The 19,702-nt window shown below is 43.3% G+C and overlaps 1 protein-coding gene and 1 long non-coding RNA gene across 10 annotated transcripts; one reads left to right on the top strand and one right to left on the bottom strand.

Annotated features, from left to right (window-relative positions):
• Nucleotides 1–292: 292 nt before the first annotated feature.
• CDV3 (CDV3 homolog) lies at nt 293–15,841 on the bottom strand. 8 transcript variants are annotated; one of them, XR_014689570.1, is made up of 6 exons: nt 15,444–15,840; nt 13,995–14,074; nt 11,733–11,869; nt 10,588–10,750; nt 2,931–3,057; nt 293–2,476 (listed from the first exon to the last, which is right to left on the bottom strand). XR_014689570.1 is itself a non-coding variant. In XM_084509448.1 (6 exons), exons 1-6 carry the CDS (start codon nt 15,684–15,686, stop codon nt 9,333–9,335), a joined length of 681 nt encoding a protein of 226 aa, XP_084365574.1. In that variant the 5' UTR covers nt 15,687–15,841; the 3' UTR covers nt 7,226–9,332. The 8 variants fall into 8 exon arrangements, 6 of the variants coding, with proteins under 6 accessions (XP_084365575.1, XP_084365574.1, XP_084365573.1 ...); XR_014689571.1 differs by having other exon boundaries at nt 293–1,264; XM_084509448.1 differs by lacking the exons at nt 293–2,476; nt 2,931–3,057 and adding exons at nt 7,226–9,340; nt 9,472–9,521 and having other exon boundaries at nt 15,444–15,841.
• A 301-nt stretch (nt 15,842–16,142) lies between these two features.
• Nucleotides 16,143–19,286, top strand: LOC311431054. 2 transcript variants are annotated; one of them, XR_014689212.1, is made up of 3 exons: nt 16,143–16,373; nt 16,628–16,939; nt 17,840–19,286. It is a non-coding gene; the product is annotated as an uncharacterized lncRNA (long non-coding RNA). The 2 variants fall into 2 exon arrangements; XR_014689213.1 differs by having other exon boundaries at nt 16,628–16,750; nt 17,840–19,284.
• Nucleotides 19,287–19,702: the final 416 nt, after the last annotated feature.

The following is a 19,702-nucleotide window of genomic DNA, read 5'->3' as shown; positions in this document are numbered from 1 at the left end:
CTATCCCCATTTTATGCCCCCTACCCCTCCACTTTAGGTAAGCTTTAGAGATGACTTTAGAGATGACCAGGAGCTCCCCAGACACACATGCACACACACGCGGGGCTTTTGAGCACTGTCAGTTCTCCAGGCACTTGTTCAGCACAGGTGGTGAGGCAAAAAGGGCAGTGAAGGGTCTTGGGGGAAAGCAGGCAGAAGGCAGCCCTTCCGTACCCAGCACTAAGTGCTTAGATTTGCTGAAGTGATGAGTGAACACAAACTGAGACAAAGGTGGAGGTATAAATTCAGTTGCTGCTGTTAAGATAAATTTATTTTCTTCAGCTTTCTTCACAGGAAACATCACAAAAGTGCTTTACAGAGTTTGATACCATTACTCTAACATGGGACAAAAAGACAACAGGTGTGTGCACTGCACAATTAGAAGTTGTCATATGCAGAAGCCATGATAGGTAAACCAGGGTAAAAAAATCTACTGACAAAAAATATATATATATAGTTCAGGTTTTGAACTTAAATTATGACTATAAAGATATAATTATATAAATATACAGGCATCATTAGGTTCCTGTGATAACTGTGGGAGGCCACACAGTGATTCTCAGAAATAGATCCCGTTGTACTCCACTTTGCTGACGCGGTTCCTGCTGTGCTGAACGGGCTCCCGGCCAACCCTTTTCCCAGCTAGACAGCATCCTTCTTTCTTTTGTACTCTACCGTAATCATTCCAAGGGCTTTATCTTCAGTCCTTCAGGTCAGCTCTGGTGCTGAGGCATTCTGGTACATCGCTGAATGCAAATTCAGTTCCCTATTTGTTCATTTATTGGTGCGTCTTCTTTCCTACTCTTCACTCATCTCTTTATTAAAAAACAAAAACCCTAGAGGCTAGACCATGCCGCTTGCTATCCAACTCAGGCAGTTCTCTTTGAGCTGACAGGCTACCAGTCCTGCACCCCTATTCCTTCTCGTTGATCACGGTAGAACAGTTGGGCTGTGCTACTCCTTTCATTTTGCTGTGTTCTATTAGATTGAGGTTCTCACAGAGCCTTGGATGATCTAGATTTAAATTCCTCAGCACTCAAGGACATCCCACTTACATGCTAAGCATTTTACAACAGATGCGGAGCTGCAGGGGTGGTGCTAGAGCCCTGACTGAAGGAATAGAGCCTGATCCAGACTCATGAGTTCTTGCTTGCAGAACTGCTTTCTAAATAGATGGTGAGTAATTCAAAGCACCTGGCTAGAGCTCCTTGGCATGGTAGCACAGCTAAATTAAAAAAAAAAAAAAAAAAGGGGGGGGAATATTACAGTGGAAAAAAAGGTTAAATGTCAAATACTTGAGAGATTTTTGCTGTGCTCTGAGTTGCAGGAAAAAGAATAGCGGAGCCAATTACATAGAAACAGTCATGCCAGCTTACAGAGGCAGTTCGCCTTCTACCTAACTGCCAGGTTAAGGACACAGTGCAGTCAGAGAACCAGCCAGGCGGGGGGTGCTGACTGGTCAGTAGGTCACACACAGGGCTCTGGTCTGTGGTAGCAGCACAGCTAAGTCTTTTCAGATGCGTAGAAAAAGGTACAAAGTACTACATTCTGACACAGGGTATTGCTACATCTGTTCTACCTCTGCTCTCAGAGGGGTTGGAAAAAAACACACAACTTCACCTCCAATTTGTAAACTTGATAAACCCCCAGCAGCCACAATCATTTTTGGCAATCCTAGTAAGCACTACAGATTGAATACCTAACCTACAATTTATTTGAAAGCAAAATCCAAGGTATAATCCTCTCAGAGCTTGTTAATAGCAGAAAGCAGCTGTTTTGTATGATAGTAGTCCAATACTGAGACAACACAGCTGGTAAGAGGTAGGCTGTACATCCTAACAGGCTTGAGTCCTCTGTTATACCACCTCTGCCGTATTCACAAATGTAGCAGTACTGGTAAACGCTGTCAGTACTTAAAGACTTAGCATTATTTACAGCTGGATGATCTTTAAAGTACATGATGAGAATGTAAAGAGATGAAACAAACCACAAAGACTAAGCCTGCCCCCCAGCGTTGCTGCACTGCCTTCATCTCAACTATCTAATTTCAGCGTCCAGTTTGATATTACAGCAGGTTATGTTGTATCAGGCGTGCTGGAGCCCTTTTGATTGCTGGCCAGAGCAAATAAGACATTTTGCTTCAACTCTGCCAGGAACAAAGAGTAACCCAGAAATTTAAAACAAGTCTGCGTTAGGGCTTTTTCTCTCTTGTGCTTGATTCTGGCTGCTATATCTAGACTTTAGAACTTCATTTGAGATTTCACTTAATGAAACTCATCTCCAGTGACAGAAATAAGGAATAACTCCACTGAAACCAATTAAATCGGATCTCCCAGAGCCTAGCTTATATGCACTTTAGCTGCTTGTCATTGCATTTGTTCTCTTTTTATCAGCCTGTTTTTATGGTTTGAATCATTTTGTTATTGTTGTACATATTCTGAAAGAGATACAGAATAAGTTACTTGTTTTAGTTAAAAGAAAAACATGACAACATTTTAACTAACACTTTTCTGTTGGCATATTATTTGAACTAAAGCAGACAGTTATAACTTGATGGCTTCAATGCTGTAACAACTGAGCTAGAAAGAAATGCAATACAGAAGATAGACAAGAAACGAAACAGAAAAGGTCAGAGTGAGTAGAAGTTAGTGTGCCATGCTAGTTACTGGTAAGAAGAGTGAATTATATACATGAAACTGAAGACTTCAGCATATAGGGTGGCAAAATCCAATGCCCATAGAAAATTAGTAAGTTTGTCAGCAGTAGGGAAGATGGTGATTGCCGGGATAAGCTAACTCTGTAAACTCGGCAAATAGTGGCAAATGGATGTCAACAGGAAAAAAAAAACAAACAAGGCAATGAATACTGGAAAGGCTTTAAACCACTCATACATGCTCTGGTGGATTCTGAATTAGTTGTGATCTTTCAAGGGGACGATCTAGGCATCACCATGGACAGCTTGATGAAGACATCTGCTCAATGTGTAGTTGCAGTCAAGAAAGCGAATAAGATGTTAGGCTGTATTAAAGACAGAACAATATGGAAAAATATTACAGCACATATTTCTCTTAGAGGGTCTCAGTGAATATTTGCTGTTTCATCAGCACCTTAAAAGAAGTGACACGTTAGAAAAATACAGGGAGAAATGTGATCAGAGGCTTGTAGAAGCAGCCCTTCGTTACTGGAAAGACAGTAAGAACAAGGTAGTTTATTTGTAAAGGGAGAAAAAAAAGCAGATGATAAACATCTTAGAAATAGTTCTCCTACCCACCATGTAACAGGACATTTCTTGAAGTCATTTTAAACCTGCTACCAGTCTGTTGATCTCATTGCTACAAAAAAAAAATACCACTCATCATCATCGTAAGTATGCCAAAAAGCCCCCTATGTTCGTCTTTAATGTTCATTATTCTGCTAGTTGAGCATTTCCTCTGAAGGAACTGCAATAGTTCATTGAAAGTTAACAGTAACCATTTCTGACAGAGAATTGTCATGTCTGATACACATTAACAACTATCCTAGAGATGCTGTGATGATAAAAACATCAGTTAGAGGAAATAGCTGCTGGGCCTCATCTCTCTGGCCAGTGCCCGCCAGAGCTCTGGTTTGTCTGCACGCACACCGCCTTCGTGTTCTCTGCTTCCTCACAGAGGCCCACTGTAAGTGCTGAGCAATGAACCTTGAAGTCACCAGCAACAGCCAGCAAGGGCACATTCATAAAAGTTATTTCTTCGTGTTCCTCCTACTGCAGTTAACTGCTTAACCAGCAAACAGTAAGCAGAGTAAGCTTCTCTTCCGCATCCATGTTCCTTCCTCTCCTCCCTTCCCAGCTCTCCCTGTGCTCACTCCCCCCAGCTCTATCTGATGAACATTTCCTTCCCCCCAGCTCTTCTGAACACTTCTGTATCTTACTGCTTCACAGAAACCTCCACAAGAGTAACTATTTCCTTGTGTTTTTCCTTCCCTTCACCTTCTTCTTCCACAGCCTGCCTTACTATCAGATTTTAACAGTTTTGAAGGGAAGTTTATTCTCTCCCTCACGTTTATTTTGTATTTGCATGCTACTCCACAAGACAAACAGTAGAAAGAACGTGTGTTTATATGCAGACAGAGGAAGAAAACTACTGCTACACAATACCTCTCAGTATCCTGACAACTATATACTTTGATGAGTGAACATCTCATTCACATCACTTGAACAAACTTTAAAACAGCCACATTATAAGAGATGGCTGTGAGCAGTTTACTTATCATGGGGTTTGCAAAATTCAATATTAATTGAGATGTATTCCATGTATGAACAAAAAACATTATGCTAATACACCATGTAGTTAAGCAAAGAGAGGAAACAGAGTGCTCAGCCTGAACAATGCCCTTGCCCATACAAATTAAACATCTAATTACTAATACTTGACTAGCACATATATTACACTCTGTAGAAATAAGTTCTTCCCACAGTAGCATTAGGGTACCATATCAAAAGCGAATGTAAAGTCATTTATTTTTATACAGATTTTAGTCCTTCTGTATCACTTTCCACCAGCACCAGCCTCACAAAACCTGAGGTTTGTTTCTTTTTTGGTACACGTGGGGAAACTGAGGCAAAGTGACACTGAATTACTCAGAGTTAGCAGCAGCTCAGGGAAAGAGCAATAGTCAAATCCCACTCTTGGCCTTATGTTATTGCTACAGAATGTGCTTGCTTCTTCTCACTGCATCCAGTCATACAGTGATTAACACTTTTCATTCTAGTTTTCCAGATGCACTTTTTCTGATGTTCCATTAACGCTGTGGTGCTTTTTTAATATTAAAGCTTCACTAACCTTGCTATATGAATATGTATTCTAAGCAACTGTATGTCAACCCATGATATACATACCATTAGAAGATGCTTCACAAAAAAGGTAACGTCTTCGTAGCAATTTACATCAGTGTCTCAGGTTTTTACCATCCAAAAATAGAAAAAAAGTTTTCTTCAATATGAAGCAACTTATTTCCTAACAAGACTGTTGAATTATCTTGGAAGTTGTGCTTTCTTGGTTCTCTGTCTAGACAACTGGTTGGACAGCTTTGTGTCAACGCAACCATCCCCCCACCCCCTCTCCAGGCACACTTTAAAAAAGGGAAAAAAAAGAGGATACTTTCCCCAACTACTGAACTTCAAATGCTTCTGCTGATCTGAAGTTGGATGGATCGGTCATGACTGAAAGTAGTCCTGACCTCTGCAGCACATTTCCTCTTACTATCTCACCCTATACATTAAATACTGCTGCTTAGCAAAAACCCTTCCTATTCCTTCTCATTTCCCCCCATCCCGTGTTATATTTGATTGCTTTCCACTTTTTTTTTTTTTTTTAAAAAAAAGGAAAGATTTTATTTTGCTTCCAACAGAACACAGTGAAACTACACCTGGTACTTCAGCAGTCAAGCTAGATACATGACAGTTATAACTTAGCCAAAACAGAAAACAAACTGAGGAGTCTGTCTTTTCCCACCTGCTACAGCTTGTAAGTTCTTAGCTTGTCTGTATTCAAATTAACTTTTAGTTTTTCCTGAACAACTTTTTGTTGAATATCCTGCCCTCTTTTACTTCTTTCCACATCTGAAAGCAACATGCAGGTTTAAAACTGCTCAAGCAGGGTAGCAGGGTTAATTTTTATTTATTTTATATATATATATAATTATTGCAAAAGCCCAGAGAAGCAAACTCCAAGATGTGCAGCCTTATCAAATTTTGTATGGTTTCCTTGACTTAAACAGCATACATGTCTCAGCAGTGTTGTGGTGAATGGTTTCAAAAGCCAACAGATGCAAACACCAAAAAAAAAAAAACAAAAAACACACGCTAGTTCCTATGATGCCCTAACACAATTTGTACCTTTAGTAGCTCATCTACTCCTAAGTAGAAGAGAGTTACCTTAGTAATGACTGGTAAAGCTAGCTACAAAGAAAACTGAAGCAGGAGAGGGTCCCTTCTGCTTGTCAATCCCTTCATTTGCAGCTCAGATGAAGCCCAGCACAACTACACCAGTGAGGGGGGTGGGTAGGGGCAACAACAAAAATTTCTCCCCTACATTTCTCATGAGCTCAAGTAAATACATATGCCAGGTTCCTACAGCAGACACTGGGAAGTCCAACTGTTTCAAAATTGCTTAGTTCAACATTTTAAACACGAAGTACTGCAACACCAAGAACCACAAATACAAACTGTTCCTTTCCCAGTCAGTACTGGACACTTTATGTTCTAGCAAGTTGCTAATTTGATGGCCTTGGTAAGTTACAGAGTCTGTGGTTTTATTTTAAGCCAGAAAAAGTACTACTGAACCCTTGAGGTGGAAATTAATAACCCACCATAAAAATGTTGCAGGTTACAGAGTTCCTGAGGCAGCACACAGGTACGTTCCACTGACTGGTATGGAGAAGCTCACATCTACTACTGACAATCCTTCATTTATAGCACGAGCCTTCAACAAGCACTTTGGAGGAATGGAATTGGCATTCTTTGCATGCCTCAGATGAACGCAACAAACAGAAAGTTGGACTTCTGAGTCCCAAAAACATACTGAGCTTCCAAAGAGTACCAATTTTCAACATTTCCGGCATACAGAACAATTAATTGTTACATGGAAAACACTGACAAGAGGCGTTTTGATAGCTGCTGGCAGTGATTTTAACACAAGAAATGCTTCAAAATAGCCTAACATTCCTTATTGTGGAAAACTGCTGCGTTTTTTTTCGTTTTTTTTTTTTTTCCTTCGTGCCCTCCAGAAAGAAACTGGAATGATACGCTTAAGCAAAGACCCCCAAAATAACCCCTCTAGTTGTCAGTAGCAGATGGACTCCTCAGAGACCGTTGTACGGCAGCAAGCAGACCTTGCCATTCTTCAGTTCAGCGGAGCTACGGTAAGTGAAAAGCAAATCAAAACTTCATTCACGTTCAGTTCAGTCTCAAACAGTCCAATGGTGGCAGCAAGACACTGACAGGTAGCACACTCGACTTCTATGTATAGAAACCTATTAACATGCACTGCTGCACGCTGTTAGCCATAGTCCACCTGACTGTAGTAACACTGACTACCACCCACTCCACGGCCTGTCCCGTAAGAGACCCAAATACACTGCATTTGCTCAGCTGTCGCAGGCCCAGAAGCTAGCACTAAAGGCAAAGATTCATTAGACTCCAGGATCCATGTATATTTTCCATTTTATTTGATTTTAAGCTGTTACAGGATTTTCTTGAACTGCCAGAAGTCATGCCCCAAAACCTCAAAGACAGTAAAATGGACAGTCTCATCTACCCGTCATACAGTAGACTAGGACTTGATTCACACGTACTGGTGATTTCGATTGCTTTAGAGCATCGGGACAAGGTTTCGCATCTCTACCACATCAAGCGACATGTCCATTTACCATGAATTCCACAGAAACTTTTAGTGACACATCAACAGTTTCGCTGGCAACAATCTATTTTCAAGGAAGATACATGGCTAAGAGCTCAAGGTATCGGTACCAGCCTTTCAGTGGGGTTTTGGTTCCAAACGCAGCCTCCAACTAGAAATAGTCTTTTGAGCCCTCTGTTTAATAGCAGCTTCTAGCAAAAGTTTTAAAGACTTAATTCCACAAGGGCAAGGCCAGTTTTAGTTTGTGCACAGAAGAACCAGGTGAAACCCCACCCCAAAGTCAACAGCAAAATTCCCCTTGGCCTCAGAGAAGTAGATTTAAAGCAAGTCAGCAGTTAATCAAAAGGAACCAACTATGCAATTCCAGCACTATCCTCATCTGCAAATGCACAGTACTCTCACACAAGTAAGCGAGTTTTGTTTTGTTCCCTTGTTTCTCTTGCCATTGGCAACTCAGATGTTGGGTCTTTTTTTTTTTTTTTTTGGCATTTACTCAGTAATCTCAACACTGGACCATGCCACTAATTGTACTTCATTTTCCTTCTGGCATAAGAAAAGAAAAACAGTTACAGCAGGACACTTTGAGCACTTGTCAGGTTTTGTTCACTGAATCAAAGTTAGGGGCGATGTCCTATACTCTTAGTGTACCAGTGCCATTTTGCCTACTTCCATTAAATTAAGTCAGAAATTAAAACAACATCATAGGGAGGTCACTGCCTTCCATTATTACGCAACTTCCTGACTTGAATAAACACCATTTACGAGTTTCACTTGGAGGATTTCTGCCTCAAAAAGCCTGCAGGCTTCACCAAAGCAGCCAAACAAATAAGGCTTACCAAGCTTTAGTTATCCCTCTGTATACAAAGTTATTTTGGTTATCAAGCAACCATTGCCCTTCAACAGATAAATACCCATTCTTAACGGAGAAGGGTTTTTTTAAATCTGGTATTACTACTGCCATGTATCTTACATTTTTAAGACAACAAAATCCGATGACTGTATTTGGATTCTGGATACTTCGGTGTCAAATCAAAACTCTAAGTTTTGGTGCCTTAGGGTCAAAAAGACAAACTTCATGACAAAAATAAAAACAAACAGCCCTATTTCACTATAATATTGTTATTTAAATATACTGCAATTTGATACCAGAAACAAGGAAGGCATTTTTTTTTGTTTTGGAAAATAGAAAAATGCTTAAACAGGTAACTGTGAAAATGTCTAATGCAAACAGACTGTTCAAATCCATCATTCCTCAAATCTGATACTGAATGAGTTTTAATTTGTTTTGCAATTACTTCAGTACAGCTATCTAAAAAGGTAAACAAACTACAGCTCTGTGTTATACTTGGATAGTATGAGTGGTATGGTATGCTCCAGAAGTCTTTAGTAGGCTATGGCTACACGTGACAGGATTCCTCAGAAGGGGAACAGAATAGGTTTTTCATTAAGGTCACTTAAATCTTTGTTATAGCAAATTGGAACCAAATGGCTGACTTCTGCAGGATTTCTGACAGGAATCCAGTAGAGCTGGTTTCAAGTTTCAGATGGCCACTAAAACAGCTGTAACCTTCTCTTCCAGAAGTTGTGATCCACATGGTGTCCACAATGAGTGCAGCAAGTCTGAGGTAGTCAACCTTTACGAAGGCTCAGTATCTGAACATAAAAAGATTTTCAAATGACCACTGGCTGTAGGTATCTTTCTGAGCATTAAAGAACACTGATGACTCTTGTTCAATCATTTACATTAATTTGCCCCATATCCAATGGAGAAGTTGTAACATTACGCTTCCATAGTGCAGGAGAACCAATCAGTTACGCCAAAGTAGTCTGCACTTGCTGCAGCAGATCCAGCAGAAATAAGGTGGCATGTTCATCATAGCCGTTAGCTGTAGTTTAGTTACCTTAGTAGAAGGGTTACCAAAAAAGCATTCCTTAATTGTAATGTGTATGCAGCTCTACTGATCCCCAAGCACAGCATACTGGTTGTCTAGCTGAAGTTTAAGTGCCTGGTTTTTTGAGACCTCATCCCTACCTCTAGTTTTGTGTTTTACTACTTCAAAGCTCTTCTCCATTTCTTTATCCCTACGGGAAAATAAATGTAATCAGTAAATATCTTATCTCTAGCTTGTGATTTGTGAATTTCTATTAGATTTCCCCCCCATCCCAACAAAAAAACATTACACTATGAACATAAAACACCAAGGCCTAGAGTTTTAACAGAATAACCAAACATTCCCAAGCAAATCTTGTACAGCCTGTTCTCTAGAATCAAGCTCATCTTCCAGTACAGTTCCGATTACATTCTAAGTCTCAATACTGACATTCTCAAAGGTAAATTTAAAGTGCATTTATGAAGGATAAGTTTTAGAAAACAGATGTTCATTCACTTTCTGGAACACACAAGTTTTCACTGTAGCCCAATTTGTACCATTACAGCCCTAACGCAATGACAGCATGTCTCACTTGCCAAGTAGACAAAGCCACACCAAAAATAGATGGAAACAAAGCTTCAGTGAGGCTGTATTATTCAATATCACATTGAGAAATCACAAAACATCAAGTGAAATAGGTATTGGGCTAGTTTTCTCATTTATAGGGAATTTATGGGAAGATCAGGACTCAAAAGCAGGGTGAGACTCAAGTCTTCAGCACCACAAATGCTTCAGCAAAGTTGGGAGGCTCATTCTAAACCACAGCTCAGACAGCACGTTTACAAATTTGCATTTGTATTAAACCCCATTCCTCTAGTTAAGTTACCTTCACTTCTCTGATGAGAAGGAACTGCATTCAAGACATCCTACTCATTTCTACTGGCAGGTAATAACAAAGAGCCTCACCACGGCTAGTATGTAGCAGAACCAGATGCTGTCAAGAGCAGAAAGTCTACTTAGAGAAATCCCTCAGCAAGCCAATTAGGTAACTGGCAGTCTTGTTTGGCTCTGTCCTGTAAAAGTTATTTCATGGGAAGCCCTTCCTATAGTTGGAAATTACAGTTAAGACCTTTCCCATCTCTTTGCCAAACAGAGACTAAATTCTTGGTTCGATCTTTCCTCTGTGGAAAGATTGTTCCAGGGATTAAGCCCAAAAATAAGAACTTCAAGACGGCAGTTTAAATAAGTCTCCTAGGGAACTAATGGCATGTACTTACTTTCGACTGTCTACAAGCTTGGCAGTGGACTGCAGCGATGGAAACTGCGTATCGCTATAGATTTCAGGTGGTCCTTGCTGTGCTCTCCGTGGCCTGCCGCCCTCCCTGGCGCCAGGCGGCCTGTATACACCACCAGTTTGAACTGGTTCAGGGGGTTCTGTAACTGGTTGGAAGAACAACATTTAGGCAACAGAGTTAAGTTTGCATTCATCCCTAAAACCACCAATTGACAAAAAATGAGAAAAACTTACAAGTATGTTTTTACGCATCTTAAAGCTCTAATATTTTGGACAAGGCAAGAAACGAGGTGTCACCAATTTAACCCGTCCTTAGTAGCCTAAATAAAATGAGGCTCTAGTGTACTACCTCACAAAGCTCAGGGTACCAAAACCACTGAGGACTTCCTTTATCTTTTTCGCAATCTATTAGCAGCTTGTATTTAAAACTTGAGTTCTAAAGATATAATTATGTATTTGCCAAGTCTCATTCACAGCACTTCTGCATATTCTGAAGAGAATATTCAAGTAGTTCATATTTAGAGTAACGATCTACAATGAACTAACACAGTAACTTTACTACCTTGCCTGTACAAACAAAAAAACACAGCAGCCCACTTTTTAATGAATTTCTAAGTGGAAGAGAATAGTCTGAACTCGGAATCATGGCGAAGTAGTTTTTCTCCACAGAGACTAAGAATTATATTTAATCAAAACTCAAGTCCTTTCCCAGTAAGAGAATTCATTTTGCAATGTCATGTTCTGCATACCCTAGAATTGATTTGAAAAGAAAAACCCAGTGTGCTACTAATCATTGAGCCTTACTCAGGAACTGACATATGAAACATCAGATATTGGCTGAACACCCACTTATTGTCAAAGCAATATTTTTAGATCAACAGAAACGCTTCCAACTGATTTCTTGCAAATTGCAAAGTAGAAGGATTTCATTTAAAAATGGGACGCTTTCCACCCCCGCCAACCTGAAATTAAAAAACAACCTCCATTCATGCTTATTGTGCTTAAGTGACAGCATTACCAATTAAGCTCCTCAGAACCCTGCACAGGAATAGGAACTGCTCCTTGCTCTCAACCTTCTGAGCAGCTTAATTCTGATCAGTAAAATCAACAACTCTGAGGTAAATTTACCAATTGGTTCAACAACAGGTGCCGGCGCAGGAGCTGACTTGTTCCAAGGCCCAGATGATCTATCTACACCACCACCGGTTTCCTCCCAGTTGTCACCAGGTTCTTCTCTTTTTTCACTTTCATCCTCTTCTTTTTCACTGTGAAAGAGAATTTATTTTTTACAAATAGAGGTTTAAGACTCAACACAGATTACACAATCACCATAGACAAGATTTCATGGCTACTGTATCAAAGATTTAACCAGACTATGTTAGTCCTGTGACGGCTGTGCTAGTACTTCTGCCAGAACAGTTTTTGGTACAGAGCTACACAACTTGACAATTGATAAGGGGGAAAAAAAAAAGTAAAATTTAAAGAAAAAAGACAAGTCCAAAATGTACTAAGTGAGCAAATACAGTGATTTATTATTTTGAGCTTTAAGACTTTTTACTAGTGTGATAGACAGGCATTTAAGAAGTGTGCTGAGATGACAACAGAAAGCAGGGAAGGGCTCCAAGTCCAGCTTCCATGAAATACTGGTCAGGTGGAAGGAACTGTGAAAAAATAGTGGCAGAATACCAATGCTGAGGTCCTTTTCCTTATAACCACAGGCAACTGGAAAACACTATTACCCAAATGCATCTAAAATCTTGGTTGGTTTATGCTTTTTTTTTTTTTTTTTTTTTAAAAAAAAGTGGCCAACCCAAAAAACAGAGACTAGAATATCCTTTTTTTTTTTTCCCCAATAAATCCTATGCAAAAGCCTGACAATATATTCTATTCAGACTATTTTGTTTTGCACAGAAATAGCCAGAAACTCAAAATAACGTGCTAGACCAAACTACTACAAAAAGCTGCATGGTATAACGGGACATACATGAAGGGTGAGGCTGTTTAAAAAAAGACACCAATCTGAACAGCAAAGCGTGAATACAGAAGAACTTTATAACACACCAAATCCTACTAATCAAGAAGAGAGAGGCTTTCTGTAAAAGCAGTAATCAGAGAACAGTCAAAAATGCTTAACACTTCTGAATATTAAATGGCCTTTCAGTGTTTGGCCACACTCAACAAAACCCATAAATGGGACCAAGGGCCCAAATGCTTCTCTGTCCTATCTGAAACTACAGCCAAAAGCAGATGCCTACAGACCAGCAAGAACAGAGTAAGCATATACAACATTCTCCCCCCTCAAATTACTCCGTGTCTTGTTTTCAGCTTAAAGTTCTCCTGAGATGGACAACTAAGAACCTCCGGTGCTTTTTTCCTCCATTTGCTTGTCCAACCTCCCCCTGAATCCACAAACTGAGCAGTTCCAAAATGCTGTGACAAAGTCCCACGTGCCTGAAAATATGCCACAGCATCAAAAGTATTCAGAACGCTGCTTTTGTCTGGAAAGCCACAGTACTCGCTTTTCAGTCCACCAGCGCCAGCAGCCAGGGAAGCAGCAGCCCCACTTGTTACTTGTCCTTTTGGACATGTCACTGGCTGCTGTGACACTCTGATGGCACGGAGAGCTGGTGGACCAGAAACGTGTAAGTGGCCTAAGAGGACCAGCTGTCTTCAAAGAGGAAAAAAAACCTCAAGAACTACGTAGAACAGCGCATGCCTGAGGCCTCCTCAAACAGTGAGGATAACATCTATTACACTGGTTACAGGTAAAATGATTTTAACATTGCATAGATTTATCAATACCTGGACAAGGAGGATTATGTGACAGTTCTGGCCTGAAACTAAGGTCATTAATACTTTTTTCCAGCTTGAAGAAACCGTTTTTTTAACCAGAATAGACTTAAGTAGACTTAAATTAGACCAGACTACAGGAAAAGTCTAATGGAAAAGTAAGCAAAGAATCTTGGATGACATTCACAAACGCAGTCCTGTGGGGTCTTGTCACAGAACACTGTTTTTACTAAATATGTTCTTGAAAAAAAAAATAAAAAAAAAAATGCAAGTGTTGACGAATTCACCACAGATGGAGTCAGATATCCTTACATCAGTCAAGTGATTCAAGGGGAATTACTATCCTGCATTTCTCTCAGAGAAAGTCCCATTTTGCACTCTTGAAAGAAGGGAATTTTAAGCATTCATAAGAGAAATTGTGAATCCCAACCAAAATATAGACCCAAAACAAAGTGATAGGTAACCTAAGCTACCCCACAGCAAGTGTGGTTCTACGCTAGCAGGAATAGATCTCTGCTTCACTGGACTCCATAGAGGAAAAAAGTTTTTAGAAATATGAAATGACTGCCCCAGGGGGAAGAAAAGGGGAGAAAAAAGTACCTTATTTGCATGGACTGAACTCTAAGACCACTATAATCAATTTCTTCCTTTTGCTCAAACTCCTTCCAGTCATCCTCTTCCTGTAAGAAGAGAAAAATGTAAGTTACCACCTTTATACCATAAGATGAAGAACATAACCAAGATAAGACAAAGAAAACTAATGGTGAAGGCACAGCTCCGTGGCAGATCAATCCGTGTGCACCACTGCCAACAGGGAAAGAGATCCCACTCCCTCCTCCCTTAACTTACTGTATGCCATCTACGATGCACTGGGGAGATGATTCTAACTCACTAGAACAGCCACAAAACGCCTCAGCAGAAAAAAGGCACTCAAGTGAAAGAAAACCAAATCAGCCCAGTAAAAAAAAGCCAGAGGAAAGTCAAGGCACAGCACAAAGTAGGGAACAGGACCGTGCAGTCAAGAGCAGTGAAATGCAAGGGCAAGACCTCTCCCTTTTACTGTGCTTCTATAACAGCCTGAATGCACATGAAGCTTTGGGTTTAATTTTCCATCACCTATTTCTTGGGAGCCAAACAATAAAGAATACTTGGGATAGCCTGCAGTAGATTTGTGACAAAGATTAATATCAGTACGTTCAAGTTTTCACCTTCACAATCACACTTACAGCCTCTTTATTTTAAATAGTGTTTCTCTGAAAAAATACTAGTATAAAAGCAAGTGTCAGAACTACGGCAATTTTACTATAGAAAGATAGCAGAATACCAGTCTTTAGAGAGAACTTGCTCGAGGTTTCAAGACGGGAGTTTGGTTAAGCATTTGGGGAAAGAGACCCACCTAAGCGAGCCAATTTTGTCCTGCTCGATCAGCAAATTGCGGTGCTATTACAGTAGGCCAGAAGCAGACCAGAGCAGATAAGCAGCCCTCCCATGCTCCTCGTCACAGGCTTAACACACAGCCTAATTAGAAGGTTACGCGCTTCCTATGCTGCATTACTTGAAATACGAAGACCTGGCAAGCAGGGCCTGCCGATGGCTTAGCCTCCTTCCTGCCGAGCAGCTGGGAGCACAGCTTGTTAAAGAACACCGGCCTAGGCCCTTGTACGCTATCAACCTCGAACAGAGGAGCCGTGACCTGCTTTAAAGCACCAGCTGACGCAGGAAGGGCCCTCCCGTTACGGCGCTGCCTGCTGAGGGGTCGGCCTTTTTTTTTTTTTTTTTTTTTAAGAGCCTCCAAGACGGTTTGGGTTTCCTCCACCCCCATCTCCATGGAAACACCGCCGTCTCCACATTAACGCACCTCTCGCATTTAACGACTTATACTCCTAAAATAGGAGGCCCTGCCAAAAAAAAACGCCGTTCCCCCCCCCAGCCTCCCCAACCGCCCGCATGGCCGGGGCGGCGCCGCTCCCGGGGCTGCCCCCTGCCGGCAGGAAGGCGCCGGCGCCCCGGGACCGCGGCCGGAGGGAGCCGCGACCCTTCCCCCGGTACCTTGCTCTTGGCCGAGCCGCCGGCGGCGCCCGAGGAGGCGGCGTTGGAGCCGCCGCCGCCGCCCCCGTCAGCCGGGCGGGGCCCTTGGGCCGCCGCGGCCGCCCCGGCGGCGTTGTGCGAGGCGGCGGCGCCAGAGGAAGAAGCGGCGGCGGCGGCGGCGGCCCGGCTGCTGCGCTCCTTCCGCTTCTTCTTGTCCCGCTTGGCGAAGAAGTCGTCCAGGCTCCGCTCCTCCGTCTCCGCCATGGTGGTGGTGGTGGTGGTGGTGGCGGCGGCGGCGGCGCTGGCCCTGAGGGATCGCTGAGGGGGCTCCGGGGCCCGCTAACGGCTGCCCAACGGCCGCTAACGGCTGCCCGGCGCGAGGAGGCCGCCGCCGCGCCTCACGCCGCCGCCGCCGCCGCCGCTTGACACGGCCCGAAAGGCAGGGGCGGGGCCTCCGCGGCCTGACGCGCCCCTCGGCCAATCAGCGGCCGCGCAGGGAGCGGCCGCCAGCCACTCACGAACCTCCCCCGGGCCGAGGCGGGCCGGCGGCGGCCACGTGGGGAACGCGTGGCGGGCGGGCGCGGCCGCTGATTGGACGAGGAGGGACCCTGGAGGGGGGGGGGAGGAGGGGGAGAGGGAAAGGGGTGCGCGTGCGCACTGCGGGCGCGCCCGGCGGCCGTTGGGCCTCGCGCGGCGACCGTTGGCCGCTTCCCGCCGCGGGGCAACGGCTCCGCCTCGGGACCCCCGGGGAACGGGCGTCGTGAGGGAAGCCGCGGGGGTGGCGCTGCCCGCTTGGGGGCTGCGGCTGTGAGGGAAAAGCTGCCCGGGCTGAGCCGTAATTAGACGGAGCGCTGAGCGCGGTGGCTCGCCCTGCTGGTCAGCCCTCCGAAGGAGACAGCCCGGCTGCCGAGGTGTGAGCCCTGACGGAAACTGCCCGTCAAGCAGCCGTAGGTGTGTGTGGTAATGGCGTGAAAATGAAAATATCCGGGCTTACCTGGAGGCATTTTATGCTTTGTGATGTTTTATCTTAAAAATATATGTACGTGTATCTTAACATACATGAAAATTTATCCTGAAAATGTATGTATGTGTATATTAACGTATAAATGAAAACGGTTTCTAAGCTTCAAGGCGTGTTGGACAGTCTCTGTAATCCGTGTCTCTGAAAATACTATCACTTAACATTTGCCATCCATAATCCTCAGCTCGTTTGAAAAAACATGCCGGTGTCACCGTCATGCCACAGAAAGGCGTCAGGCACTCGGTGTCGTTCCCTCTGTTTTGCAGTCAGAACTGAATCACCAAAGTCAAGTGTTCCAGACGGAGAGGTTTGTTACAGTCCTCTTCATGTCTCTGTCGTGCTGTGCTCTCCCTACGTTTTTCTATTGCCACTGACATCCTGTGCTCCTAGGGGATTTGATCCCACACAGAGCAGGCCCTGACAACTAAGCTGCGAGCGTGACAGTTCATCCAGTGACACAGGACGCTGCGTGATCAATGACACTTTCTATTTCACAGTAAGCATCATTACCTAAGGGAGAACAAATTCCGTAGCCGTCCCATTTTCTCTGCTTCCTTACGTGCTCCTGGATTTTCGCCCTCATCAGCCGATAGGATGGGGTCACGTGGAAGGGTGGCACCGGGCAGCTCAGTGCCAGACACCCCCTGTGCTGAGACGCTGCCTTCCCTTGTGTTAGTGCCACGGTCCTGCCCGGGAAGCTCACACACAGCTCTGCGCTGCACCACGCTGTGACTCGCAGGCTCAGCTCCAAAAACAAAATGCAACCAAGCAGATAATTTGTACCCCTCAGGTTTTGTAGTGGGTAAGCTAATAACGACCACTAAGTGCAGTGCTGGGTCTGATTCTGAGATACACTTTTTGAGTTTCAGCAGCTGGTAAAATATTTTCGTTGTGTTATTGTGGGTAATCTCTGCTATCAGGCTGAAGAACGTGAACCTGATGTCTTTTCGCTGCTTTTAGCGGCTGCGTCACTTGTCCCTCGCAAACACAATACTGTAAGGCTGGAGCGACTCTGGATTAGAAACTTAATACCTGCCAGGAGCAGAGCACCAGGAAAAAATTCAGCTGTTAAATCTGGAACAGACCCAACGGAAACCATGGAAAATATCAGCAATGATTTAGGCCTCTGAAGGCTTAGATGCAGATTTAAAGACATGTCTCAGTTGGCACTGTAAAGGAAGCATTAGCTATGCAGTTATGCCTGGATTTTCCTCCCACCTCTAGCTTTATTTTTATGCAAAATCGTGAAAATGTGCTGATGCGCAGAATTTGTAGCTCTCGGTGAATGCATTGCATTAGCTTATATAGTCAAGATCGTTGCTGCATTATATGCTAGAGCCATAAAAAAGGGTCGTTGTGGCAATTGTTTCTTTTTCTTTTCCTCTCTCAAATCTAGCTATCCTCTATATCTGAGCAGAGGACGTTTGGCTGAAGACCGGCTTGTGGGCACTGGCTGGCAGAAGCAATGCTTGTGATGCGAGGACTCCGTGCAGCGTGGCAGTGACAGCAGCATGAGCTCAGCAGGCAGGTTCGTACCACACGGTGTAGCCCTGCCCGGAGTGACCAGCCCTCAGCGAGGCGCGGTGCTTTGAGCGCCTCTGCTCGGGTGCAGGTTTACCCGGAGGACTTTGTCTCTCTCCTCCCCATTCGCAGTGTGTAATGCAGCGTGCACGTCATGGTGTACAGAGGTGCTTGAACTCCTCTTGTCTCCGTGCTGGGGCTGTGATGCTGCTCCCTGCGCATCGTGGTGCATTTTATAAAGCCTGAGGAATGAAATACTACTGCACGTGGGGGAAGTGCCACAGCGGTCACTGCTCGTGTGGAGAAACTGCAGAAAGGGAAGGCAAAGCAGGTTGTGGGTGATGATTGCGAAACCTGGGCAAGAGTTAGGAGCAGACTTCCTTCCCGTCATCCAGTGTTTTGTCTTATACCACCTTCTTTGTACCGAATTATCTCCATCCTGTGAAATGAAGGTGATAGCCCTACAAACTGCTTTGGCATTTGCAGATCATAAGCAGAATGCTTGGTAACACTTGGGCAGGCTAAGGAAATGGGAGAAGCTGCCCTTAGGAAAAGTGCAGCTGCTGTGCAGGGCAGCTTGGAGAAGGAATCAGGCAGAGTCCTCGCCACAGCATGGGCCCTGGTTGTCTTTAGGAGCTTAACCTTCACGTCAGCATTGTGCTGCTAAGAGTTTGCTGTAATTTAAGACCTTTACAGCTGGAAGGGGGTTGTGTTATGTCCATTTCTCCACCAGTAATTGCCATCTGAAAGCATTCTGTGGTGGCAACACTGTGTGGTGTGGAAGTGTTAAATTTTACACAGTGCCAGCTTGAAGTCACCCTAAAATAATCTTTGAAACATAGGATCAATAATAATAATACTTATGCTAAGATGTAAACACGAGGATCATAGGCTAGAGTACCAAATCCTGGCTGGTGTGGTATGTCCCTACTCAGTACCAAGTCTGTAATGAAGCGTGGGCTAGCCCAAATAGCCCAAATCTCGGAAAAACTGCTCTCTTGTATGACAAGGATGAGGGAACGTCATGCTTCACTGACATCAACACATAACTATTCCTAGACACACCCAGTTAACAGCAACCCAAGGATCGGTGCCATCGCACCTTTTGTACAACTGTTCCTGTGTATTTTCTATCAGCATCGCTATTCTTGATGGATTCACAAAATGGTAAGTTCTGCACACATATGGAAGAAAGTGTTATTGCTGCTCTGAGGAGCCTGCGACCATAAGAGGAAAAAGGAGTTTGCCATTATCTGTCTTTTGGGTTGCTGTTCATTAATCTCTTAATCTTTTTTTTTTTTTTTTTTTTTTTTTAATAAAAATCTTTCAGGTAGTATATGCCAAAAAGGGCTTTTTTTTTTTTTTTTTTTTTTTTTCTTCCCAAAAATTGATAAATTATTTGTCAAATAACTGCATGAGGAAGGACTTCCCATGTGTGGGGAAGTGGGCAAAGGAAGGTATGAAACTTGCATGCTGCTTCCTCTTACTCACTGGTGGAGCAAGTGTAGTGGATTTGGAGTGTATTTGATGTTATCGGTCATTACAACTAAACAGCTTTGTTACCTAATGGTTCATTAAAGATTACAATATCTTCAGCGTGTCTCCTGTGCTATATGCCATAATGTTCTCTACCATATCCCATTTCTCAGTAGTCTTTGAATCCAGTTAATAAACATTTTATCCCCTTTTTTAACTGTCCCTACTGTCAAATCCCAATCCAACAAACACAGTGGGTGTT

This window comes from Aythya ferina, assembly GCF_964211825.1.
Source record: "Aythya ferina genome assembly, chromosome: 2".
NCBI classification, from domain to species: Eukaryota; Metazoa; Chordata; class Aves; order Anseriformes; family Anatidae; genus Aythya; species Aythya ferina.
Note: the sequence above shows the minus strand (reverse complement) of the source record. Positions and strands in the feature narration are given on the sequence as shown.